General features: G+C 41.2%; 3 protein-coding genes across 3 annotated transcripts; 1 reads left to right on the top strand and 2 right to left on the bottom strand.

Moving 5' to 3' along the window:
* Positions 1-1,035: 1,035 nt before the first annotated feature.
* Tsp_11302a (hypothetical protein) lies at positions 1,036-2,025 on the bottom strand (the record flags this gene model as incomplete). The annotated part of the gene is made up of 3 exons (XM_003369965.1): positions 1,900-2,025; positions 1,667-1,798; positions 1,036-1,259 (listed from the first exon to the last, which is right to left on the bottom strand). Coding segments are annotated over exons 1-3 (482 nt in total), but the record flags the coding sequence as incomplete, so codon positions are not given.
* Positions 2,026-2,814: 789 nt separating this feature from the next.
* Positions 2,815-3,492, bottom strand: Tsp_11301 (hypothetical protein). Its single transcript, XM_003369964.1, has one exon. It carries the CDS (start codon positions 3,490-3,492, stop codon positions 2,815-2,817), a length of 678 nt encoding a protein of 225 aa, XP_003370012.1.
* Positions 3,493-5,090: 1,598 nt separating this feature from the next.
* Tsp_11300 (Pao retrotransposon peptidase superfamily) lies at positions 5,091-10,253 on the top strand. The gene is made up of 4 exons (XM_003369963.1): positions 5,091-5,623; positions 5,759-6,402; positions 6,436-9,180; positions 9,481-10,253. Exons 1-4 carry the CDS (start codon positions 5,091-5,093, stop codon positions 10,251-10,253), a joined length of 4,695 nt encoding a protein of 1,564 aa, XP_003370011.1.
* The last annotated feature ends 925 nt before the right edge of the window (positions 10,254-11,178 follow it).

The following is an 11,178-nucleotide window of genomic DNA, read 5'->3' as shown; positions in this document are numbered from 1 at the left end:
TAAAAATTGATTTAACTCTTTTTCGATGATCTTCGAATTGATTTTTAGCATATGTATAACGTCACTTTGTACATATAATAGTGATAATGTTAAAATATTTCGGGACCGTGATCAGAAAAAAGTATTAACTTCCCCACAAATAGTATATTCAAATAAACAAATTTTCAGTGAATGACGAATCTTCAAACAAAATAAAATTTTGGAATAATAAATATTTCCATTATTATTACGTCACTACTATTAAAGTTACGTAATCCTAAATGAAATATTTGAACCAATGAAATGAAAAAAATTACAGCTAATCACAAGAGAAAGATTTGAATCAATGAGCAATTACACAAGGAAAACCAATAAGACAACGACTTGCCAGCCTGATAAAATAGCGCGGTCAACGACCAATAAGTGACTAGTGGGACCGGTGTGGACCATCCTATGCGATCCATTCGAAAGATGCAACTATAATATTGTTACGGATTTGAAACGCCTGATTTTCAAGAATCTACAGTAAGGAAGGATATTTTTAGAAAGTGTTGTTGGCATGTTTCTCTAACTCAGTGTTGCATTTTGTATATTCCTTGCGTTTGTATTCGCTGTTGTTTGTACAGTTTTTTTAACTGAATAAAACGTTAGTCGGTTAAACAAAAATACTGACTTTGCTATAAATGAAAAATTTAACCGCTGATGGGTTCCGGCGAATCAGTTTCGGTTTCTATTCCATTCCGCCCTATGGCATATTATTCCTCTAGGTCGTATGTTCACGTCTGCTCGATGACACTTCGAATGGAATATTCGTTTAATCAGATCATCACTGATCAGAAAATCACTACAGTTTAGTAATGAGAGTGATTAAGTTTGATCACTGTGCACGCATGAAAAAATTGCAATCATTATCATAATCAGTGATGCTCATAGAAATGTATATCATTTACAGGGTAAAGAAAAAAAATAAATTTCAACGTTCAAAAAAAATACCATCGTACAATATTTCAAAATTTGACAATCACTGTTGCACGTCAACTTAAGTAAATCACTCACTATGCCATATTGTTATTAATCAAATAATAATAAATTATTGGGCCAAATGAAGCCCATTCTGAACGGATCGTTTCAAAATGTTCATACTTAAAGTAGCTCTGCGCCATCGCATTAATCTCGCTCGATGCGTACGACAGGCGCATGATATCCTCTATGCGCAACAACCGGAATATGGAAAACCAAATTCCCCAGTTGCATCTGAAGGCATCATCCAGTTCGAGATGCTGTATTTCTTCCGTCGGCAACATTTTGTAACTATAAAAGAGAAAAAAACAAAATTCATAAAAAGTATAATTTCACGAAACTGATTTGCGTTGAAAACGGCACGATTTGAACTAGATGATTTGAGAGGTTGAAAACGACGAGCATATGCACTTGAATAAGAAATATTAGAAATGAAAAAATATTAAGCTGATTGAAAAACAACAACACCAAAAGATACATCGGCGTCGTCAGTTACAATTGAACAACCATATCTGGTCAATAACTTGATGTCATGCTAATGGATTTTTTTCAAAAATAAAAAACTACTTTTCAATATACTTTTTGGAATTGAAAAATATGTTTAAAAATCATCTTTATTAGAAACTGAAAAAAATTAATACTGTTAAAAATGAATTTAATAATTTACCGTGGTGATCGGTTGTTTTCGTGAGAAAAATGAATGTGCCGGGCTTTTACTTAAGTCAGATTTCTTCATTTTTTGCTGCCTCTGTTGTCGTAGATGGCGTCTTGGGCATTGTACAATAAATGCACCATAGAACTGAACGTAAGGAATACCAACCTTAAAAAGTGTAGAATAAAATGAGCAACCCACGAGCAGGACAGTGTTACAAACTGACGCACACACGGAATCACACTCACCAACAAATAATATGCTCGTTGAGGATACAAGTGAAAACGGTCGTTCAGCGACAGAGCTGCAACGTAACGGGACGGATCAAGTGCTGGATGTTTACAGCAGGCGGGCCAAATGCTGCATCCAGTCATGTTTCCCATTCAGACAGCATTCAGCATCCACTGACTAATCGAATGGCAATAGCAATTGGTCGTATGACTCTGACCGTCATCCGCGCCGTTTTTCTTGTTGTGAAACAGAGCTGGGGCACGCTGGTGGTCCTTATCATAGATCATTGTCAAAGACTGTGGAACCTTGAAAGACAAATACGGAAAGAGAGTGCGCTATGATTGCAGGGCGTTACATTACACTTTACATTAAAGTATATTTGTGAAAATTAAAGCGAATTTTGTTTGAAGTTAATTGTTTTCAAGTAATTTAAAATGTAGAAAACCTTTTATAAAAGCAATTAATGCAACAATTATTGAGTAAGAAATGTTATTCTAGTGTAATGGAACCTTCCATCTCCCTAGGTGTAGATGGACTATATCCCCAGCCGTAGGTCGCCATCGCCCAGTTGCATTGGTCTCGCAGCTCCGTGTAACTTCCGGCCTGACGTAGCCTTATCCCACACCCGCTTGGGGATTACTGAGACCATCGCATCACTGTCGTCCAACAACAAAATGTTCAAGCTCTGTATCATACCTGTGACGGCGACCACGCTACCGGTCGGCGGGTTGATGGTCGCCATCGTTCTTCTCTCCGCCGTTCGTTTTCGGACGAGTAGCTGGGGGCAGTCACGTCTGTGATGGTTCAGGCAGCCGCAACTGATGCATCCAACTCGCCCAACGGTTCGTAGGGCCGTTCGCTGCAATTGCTGTTCTTGCCTAGCTCAGTTCTTCAACTCTCAGAGCCACAGAGCCTCCAAATGCTGCGTGACATCATCCTTCTCTTGTTTCATAACGCCAGTGTGCGGTTGTTGTCGCTCCTGAAAGTGCTTCACCGCCTTGCTCACTTTTTTGGCAAGTTTGTGTGATTCGGCGAGGCATAGGCGATTCCTGCAGCCGAATGGCACGATGTACTTCCCTCGACGCTACCCCACCGGCGAAAAGCGCCACCAAGTCGCGCTCCGACACCCCTGCCCTGCGTCCCAACTCCTCTTCCGCGCACTGTTTGATGATTTGGCTTTCACGTTGACGCAGAGCGTGGATGCGTTCGATTAGCTCCACAGATGACTTTTCTGGGCCGTATTTGTTCAACAGCTCCCTCTTCAGCTCCTCAAAGGAGTTCTCCCGTGCTTGTCCGACCAGGTAGAGCACGCAGCGTACAGGACCACTCAACAAGTACCGCATGACGAGGCCATAGTTCGATGTCGGTACACCGCTAGGGCAGAAGAAGTCTTCCAGCTTCTTCAGACAATCCGTAGGGTCCATCTCCAGTCGAATGCAAAAGCAGGCGCCGCTTGTAAAAACTTGTACGGCTCCCAGGACAGGCCCCAATGTAACGAGCCGCTCTCTCAGGGAGGGGATCGTTCGTCGCCCCAACCGGGCTGCTATCATCGTCATCGCTAGGCGACGACGCTGCCACCGTTCCTCCAGTTCGTGCTTTTCCCATAACATTCTCGCATCCACATACAGATCAAGAGTACAACATTTATTAACAAATACGAACAAAGACCGCCACCGTAAATGTTAAGAACAAACAACCACTATCGCTTCTCTAGAGCCAACAACCGTACTACCGTAACCCTTTCCCGACCTACAAGTATCCATTTGTTTACGGTAGCTTCATTATTCTTCTTCCTCTTCGTCGTCTGGACAATTACAGTTCTAACGCGTAGGTCAAAGTCCGCTACAAAAGCAACTACTTATAAGACATAAGAATTAAATGGAGCGAAAACATGAGCCTTCGAAGACACTGTGTAACGGTTACTGTTGCGTTAAGAATTAAAGTCAAGATCGAAAGGAAGAAATAACGTAGACGCCAATTCAAGAATGTAATTGCGTTGGCCGATTTAAATACTTTTCTAATTTCAAGCTGACTGTTCTCTGAAAATCTTTCCTGATAGCAATCAAAGAATTTTACTTTTAACTTCAGAAAGGTTTTACCTCTTTTGTCAGTGTTATTGTTTTCCTTCGTATATTTTATTTAAATGAAAAGTCTGTGTATTGTTCAATCCAACTGTGTTCGGAACAGTTGAATTTCACTAACGGGTCACTGGCCCTCTCTCAGGCTTATCAGCGTTAATTAAGTTCGGGAACAACAACACACGGAAACTAAGATTTATTCGGGAAGAATCGCACAACACACACACACACAAACACAAGGTCACGTCTTCGCTCGCGTTCACACTCGCCGATTACTCGCAGATTACGTCACCACCACCAACACCGGTTACGGTAGCAGATTGGGATCTTCAGGCTCAAACTGAGGGAGTCTTCAACAGTCTGCAATATTATTTACAAATCAAAGAACAAATTTAGTTTTATATATGTTAAGAACAGTGAAAACAATGTGTAGCTTAATTATCACATATTCTTACTGTAAGATTACCGTATGCAACAAGAACTTGTCATTAATTGATCGATTGATTGCTTGAAATTAGGACGTAAGTAAACATTTGATACCACCGATTGTTGTTGATTGAGTGCGATTGTTACTGTCGATACAGTTACCGTGTACGGAAACGAAGGTATAATTATACGTTCGTTTGAATCTACTGTTTGCGTAAGGAATTACGTAAACAAAGACGATTGTGTACTTCTTGCTTGACCCAAGGAGTCCACGTGAAGACGGATCTTGTTTGATTCCTGTATACAGTGTGGATACTGTGTGGGAAAACAGGAACCACAAGAATCTGATAAGATTGATTAGATCGGTATCAGTTGAAAGGAAAAGACTGATATTCAACACAGACGTTGAAGTAGTGTGGATTGGAACTACTCGATCTAACACTTAGAGCGGTGAACGATTTTGAACGTGTTGAGTCTCAAAATTGCCGCTCTGATACTTGACGATCAGAAGAACCTGACGACAGATTATTCGAACCGATTGAATTCCATTTTACATTTTGGTGCAACGAGCCGGGAGCCAGACCGAGTGCTCCAAGACGATCAGTTGGAAGATTTTGAACCGGTAACTGAACAGTTTACGATTGCCCAGAGTGAAGGGAGAAGCGACCAAGAAGTTTGAAGAACTTACAAAGAAGTTGGATTGCATGAAAAGACGCGTGAATGATATGATAACGGAAATCCAGCACCGTTGTGCTGAGAATGTCGAGATTGAAAAAATTGAAGCTATGGTGGCAGAAATGGATAGAATATATTCCCTCGCTGAAGACCTACAATGGTCATATGAAGAACTTCTAAACGAAGATGACTTAGCCACGAAGGTTCATGAATGGAACGCATTCCACTACGCTGTAGTAGATACTCGAGCTACTTTCCACGTCTATAAAGAGAAGATCATGAAATCATCTAAGACAGAATCTGCTGAACGGAAAGCAGCATTCGAAGAAGGAAAAGAGCCTTGCAATTTGAGAATTCCGAAGTGGCAGTTAACACCCTTTGATGGTGACATAATGCAGTTCGGTGCATTTTGGGACCAATTCCAAGCCAGCGTCCATTCTCGAACTGATTTAAATGACATCGAAAAATTTATCTGTCTACGGTCGAATTTGAAGGGACCAGCTTTGGATGTGATAAGTGGATTCTCAATAACTGCGACCAACTATCCCGAAGCAGTGAAGACGTTATGAGAACGATTCGATAGAGCGGATTTGATTATCCAGCATCACATCATCCAATTAGCGGAAATAAAGAAGATGACCGAACCGTCTCCAACGGGATTACGAAAATTATATGACAAGTTAATGCTGCACTTCAGAGCGTTGAGAGCGATGGGCAAAGATCCTATCAACGGTCAACTGACAACAGCCGAGATCTTCTTAGCGTTAACTCAAAGGGCTATGCCATCAGAATTGAATAAGAAATGGGAAGAATTTATCGAATCAGATACCAGCACACCAGCGAATTTGGAGAGTTTCTTAGAGTTCGTTCGCAAACAGATCGACATAGAGGAGAAGGTGACTTTTACAAAAGGAACCAAATTTACCAGTGTGGAGAAGTGCCCAACAACCCTCCACGAAAATCGATCTAAAGGAAGACCCGGTAAGTATACGACAGCAGCGTTACAGATCCGTACCCAAGAAAGAAGTAGATGTCTACTGTGCCAGAAATTCCATGATATTTCTGTCTGCACACAGTTCTTGGCGAGTGATGTCGACGAACGTTGGAGAATCGCTAAACGGTTAGGATTGTGCCATAGTTGTTTGAAGAAAGGACATCGCAAGATAGAGTGCGGCGTCGGTCGGAAAACAGCTACGGGCGAAACCTCTATTCATGATCTGCTGAATAGGAAAGACGCTGGAGATAAGAAGATCGATGACAAACCGGAAGAGAATATAACGAAAGTGCGTTTGAAAATGAATGTGGACAAGAAGGATGGAAGCTCAAGCTATTCGAACGGAAGTTTACAGATTGCATGAGCAGTGATCTGTGCAGAGAATGAAATTAAAAGAACTGTTAATTGCATTTTGGATTCTGGAGCGCAACGCTCATTTGTGAAAAGGGAAGTAGTGGAGAGTCTGGGACTCAACGGCCCGAAAGAACATATCACGATTTCCGGCTTCAACCAGCGGAATGAACACCGCAAATTAATGCGGGTAGAACTACGCTTGAAAGGAGTCGATAATGATAATTTTTGCGTTATCAACTCGTTGTGTGTCTCACACCTTTGTGGTAAAGTTCCTCCGAATCCCCCGATGGAAGAACATGAACATCTGAAAGGCTTAAAATTGGCGGATCTATTTCCAAGAGGAGAAGTGGAAATTGACCTGCTGATCGGAATCGATCACTATTATGACATCGTCTTGAATGAAATCAAAAGGGTGGACACATCGAAACCGACAGCGGTGAAAACGATATTTGGTTGGGTCGTTTGTGGAAAGAATATCCCCCAGAATCGAACACATCTCTTACACTGTAAAGTGAATGAAGAGTGTAAATGCGAATGTAACATCATCAAGAAGTTTTGGGAACTAGAAGCATTGGGGACTGAACTTCGAAACGAATTCGAAGTAAACGACGTCTTAGAACGATTTAAGAATGAAGTCAGATTTGATGGAGAACGATATGTGGTCAAATTACCATGGAAGTCACCAGAAGTTCAAGTACCGAATAATTACGAACTAGCAGAACGAAGATTACAGCAGTTGGAGAAAAGGCTAAGCAACAACAACGAACGAGCGAAGGAATATGATGAAGTGATCAAGAATTATATGGATCGAGGATGGATCGAAGAGACCGATGAAAGTGATGGAATACCGGGGAAGACCTGGTACCTACCCCATCATGCAGTTTATCGAGACGATAAGACGACAACAAGGTGTAGAATTGTGTTCGATGCGTCAGCTAAATATCAGGGAACCTCGTTGAACGACTTCTTAGAACCCGGGCCTCCTTTGCAGAACCAGATTTTGGACATTTTGATCCGATTCCGACGGTTCAAAATAGGAGTCAAAGCGGACATTTCAAAGATGTTTCTGCAGATACGGTTGGACCCAGAAGACAAAGACGTGAGCAGATTTTTGTGGCGAAACATGAAAGACGGTAAAAAACCACAAATTTTCCGGTTTAATCGTGTGACGTTTGGTTTAAACTGCGCACCATTTTTGGCAATGGCGGTATTACACCACCATGCAGAGTTGAATCAAGCTGAATATGAGGAAGCGGCTGAGAACGTTAAAAGGAACATGTACGTGGATGACATCGTTCTGTCTTGTGAGAAAGAAGAAGATGCAATCCGTCGAATAAAAGAACTGAGAAAACTGATGGAGATTGGCGGTTTCGATCTAACTAAATGGTCTAGTAATATCCCGACGATCATGAATGAGTTACCATCTGAAAAGATTGAAGAGCACAAACAAGTGACAACACTCGGAATGTCATGGAATTGTAAGAATGACGAGTTGAGTTATAACATATCGATGGAAATAGATGAGAAGAAAGAATATACCAAAAGAGAGGTGTTGAGTACCGCCTCCAGAATATACGATCCTCTTGGATATCTAACACCATTTATCATAAGAGCGAAAACCCTAATTCAAGAATTGTGGCAGCGAGGACTACATTGGGAGGACCCACTCCCCGACGACCTCAAAACCACTTGGACGAGATGGATAACTGAATGGAAGAAGATCGAGAACGTGCGAATACCACGTTGCTTGATAGAAATTCCCATGAAGAACATTATCCGATTAGAATTGCATGGGTTTAGTGATGCATCAGAGAAAGCTTATGGTGGTGCAGTGTATATAAGGATGATTGATATTGAAGGAAAGGGAGTGATAAAATTGATTGTCGCCAAATCCAAGGTCACCCCCCTAAAAAGCGTGACGCTGCCACGCTTAGAGCTAGTCGCAGCTCTTGTGACTGCGAAATTAATTTCGCATGTCAAGCAAGTGATTGATTTGAATATCGATAGAGTTTGTTGCTGGAGTGACAGTCAAATCACTTTATGCTGGATTCGAAACGTAGCACGAACCTGGAAACCATTTGTAAAGAACCGTGTGGAATCAATCCACGAACTCGTCAAACCAGAAGATTGGAGATATTGCCCAACGAAGGATAACCCAGCAGATGTCATCACCAGAGGAACAACGTTAAGAAAACTGAAGGATAACCATCTTTGGTGGAACGGACCAAAATGGTTAGACGATGAGAGCCAATGGCCGAAGGAACGCCTTCAGCGAACGGTGACGAAAGAGATTCAGAACATTATTGAAGAAGAACGAAGACCGACCGTAATTATGCTGAATGTCAACGTCACCATCCCACCTATCTTTGAATTTGAGAAATTTGGAAATTTTGAAAAGATGCTACGATTGACGGCCTACTGTAACCGATTCGTATCGAACTGTAAGACCTTACCTGAAAGAAGAAAGCTCAGAGAATTGACGAGCGAGGAAATGATTACCGCTGAGAAATACTGGTTGAAAATAGTTCAAAGGAATGAATTTCATGACGAAATTCAGATACTTCAAAAAGGAAGACCTTTACCGAAGGAAAATCGATTGAAGACATTAGACCCATTTTTAGATGAAGACGGTCTCTTAAGAGTCGGTGGACGATTACGACTCTCAGATCTTGATTACGAAATGAAGTACCCGATAATACTACCAAAGAAACACCACGTAGTAAATCTGATCATCGACCGAGCGCACAGTAACACCTTACATGCTGGAAATAGTCAGACCCTGACGAGCTACGACAGAATTTCTGGATCCTAAACGGAAGAGCGGCAGTGAAAAGAGTACTGAGAAACTGTGTGATTTGTGAAAAACAAGAAACGAGACCGTTTGAACAAAAAATGGCTGATCTACCGAAAATGCGAACGTCTGAAACATTCCCGTTTGAAAACACCGGATTAGACTTTATTGGACCATTACACGTAGACAGAGAAGATGGGTGCACAAAAGTGTACATCTGTCTATTCACTTGTATGGTTTACTCGTTCCATACATTTAGAATTGTTATCTGATTTATCAGCGCAACGATTCATACAAGCTTTGAACCGATTCGGTGCACGACGAGGATATCCAAGAATAATACAATCCGACAATTTTTCGACATTCAAGATGGCGGATCGTCTACTAAAGAATTTATTTTCAAAACCATCCTTAGATAAAGTCCAACGAACGATGATTAGACACCGCATAGAATGGAAATTCATCACGGAAAGAGCGCCTTGGAATGGCGGTTATTGGGAAAGGTTAGTCAGATCAGTGAAGAATACGCTTAAGAAAATTCTTGGGAAAACGACACTAGATGAAGAAGAATTAACCACCGTTTTATGCGAAATAGAGGCAAAGATAAATGCAAGACCATTGACGTTCGTTGGTGATGACGTGAAGGACGCGGATGCATTGACGCCCTTTCACTTTCTGATAGGAAGATCATTTGTCGATTTGCCCATGATGTCCACACCGACGGTCGAAGAAGATGAGTTGCCATTAAACCGAAAATGGAGGAAACGGCAACAAATTATACTCCATTTCTGGAAAAGATGGAGAAATGAGTATGTTACGACCTTTGTCAGTCGCTCGAAGTGGATGACGAAGCGACAAGAGCCAAAGGAAGGCGACATCGTGCTCGTTAAAGAAGATAATACGAAGAGAGAAAACTGGTCCATAGGAAGAATAACATCGGTACTTCCAGGAAGCGATGGACTATCCAGAACAGTCGAAGTCAAAACCGCGAAGGGAACCTTTACCCGGCCAGCAGCGAGATTATATCTCTTGGAACCGGCTAATACAAGGTGATGGACCTCGTCCATCGGGGCGGGAGTGTTAAGAACAGTAAAAACAATGTGTAGCTTAATTATCACATATTCTTACTGTAAGATTACCGTATGCAACAAGAACTTGTCATTGATCGATTGATTGCTTGAAATTAGGACGTTAGTAAACATTTGATACCACCGATTGTTGTTGATTGAGTGCGATTGTTACTGTCGATACAGTTACCGTGTACGGAAACGAAGGTATAATTATACGTTCGTTTGAATCTACTGTTTGCGTAAGGAATTACGTAAACAAAGACGATTGTGTACTTCTTGCTTGACCCAAGGAGTCCACGTGAAGACGGATCTTGTTTGATTCCTGTATACAGTGATAAGAATACAATACAATCTGATAAGATTGATTAGATCGGTATCAGTTGAAAGGAAAAGGCTGATATTCAACACAGATGATGAAGTAGTGTGAATTGGAACTACTCGAGCTAACACTTAGAGCGGTAAACGATTTTGAACGCGTTGAGTCTCAAAATTGCTGCTCTGATACTTGACGATCAGAAGAACCTGACGACACATTATTCGAACCGATTGAATTCCATTTTACAATATATTTGGGGTAAATTGTAAACTTTCTATTTTTACGTCTGAACGAAACCGACTAGTGCGTTGGAGAGCACTTAAATTGCCATCTATTTTCATTTCCATTTGCAACCTTTCAATGTATATTTTAATTATAACGAAATATTTAAACATCCCGCATCAAAAGCCGCGCCTATGATGTAGCTGATCTGTTTGATGTTGAATTTCCAATTACATTTGAACTTGGTTAAGTGAGCATGGAATTCCGAAAGAATTTCCATGCACTTATCCATCATTTTATTGTTTAATTAACTACAGGAAATTTTTTTCGGCCAAACTCTTACGCCTTAATCCAGTTAGACTGGTATTTT

This window comes from Trichinella spiralis (assembly GCF_000181795.1).
Source record: "Trichinella spiralis strain ISS 195 chromosome Unknown Scfld1356, whole genome shotgun sequence".
Classification (NCBI taxonomy): domain Eukaryota; kingdom Metazoa; phylum Nematoda; class Enoplea; order Trichinellida; family Trichinellidae; genus Trichinella; species Trichinella spiralis.
This window is presented reverse-complemented; position numbering and strand designations above follow the sequence as displayed.

Bases quoted from the DNA above. Each gene is read 5' to 3' on its own strand.
- Tsp_11301 (XM_003369964.1), bottom strand. From the start codon at position 3,492: ATGTTATGGGAAAAGCACGAACTGGAGGAACGGTGGCAGCGTCGTCGC.
- Tsp_11300 (XM_003369963.1), top strand. From the start codon at position 5,091: ATGAAAAGACGCGTGAATGATATGATAACGGAAATCCAGCACCGTTGT. The intron at 5,624-5,758 runs GTTATGAGAACG...GCTGCACTTCAG, and splicing joins TATCCCGAAGCAGTGAAGAC to AGCGTTGAGAGCGATGGGCA. The intron at 6,403-6,435 runs GTTTACAGATTG...TGATCTGTGCAG, and splicing joins CTCAAGCTATTCGAACGGAA to AGAATGAAATTAAAAGAACT.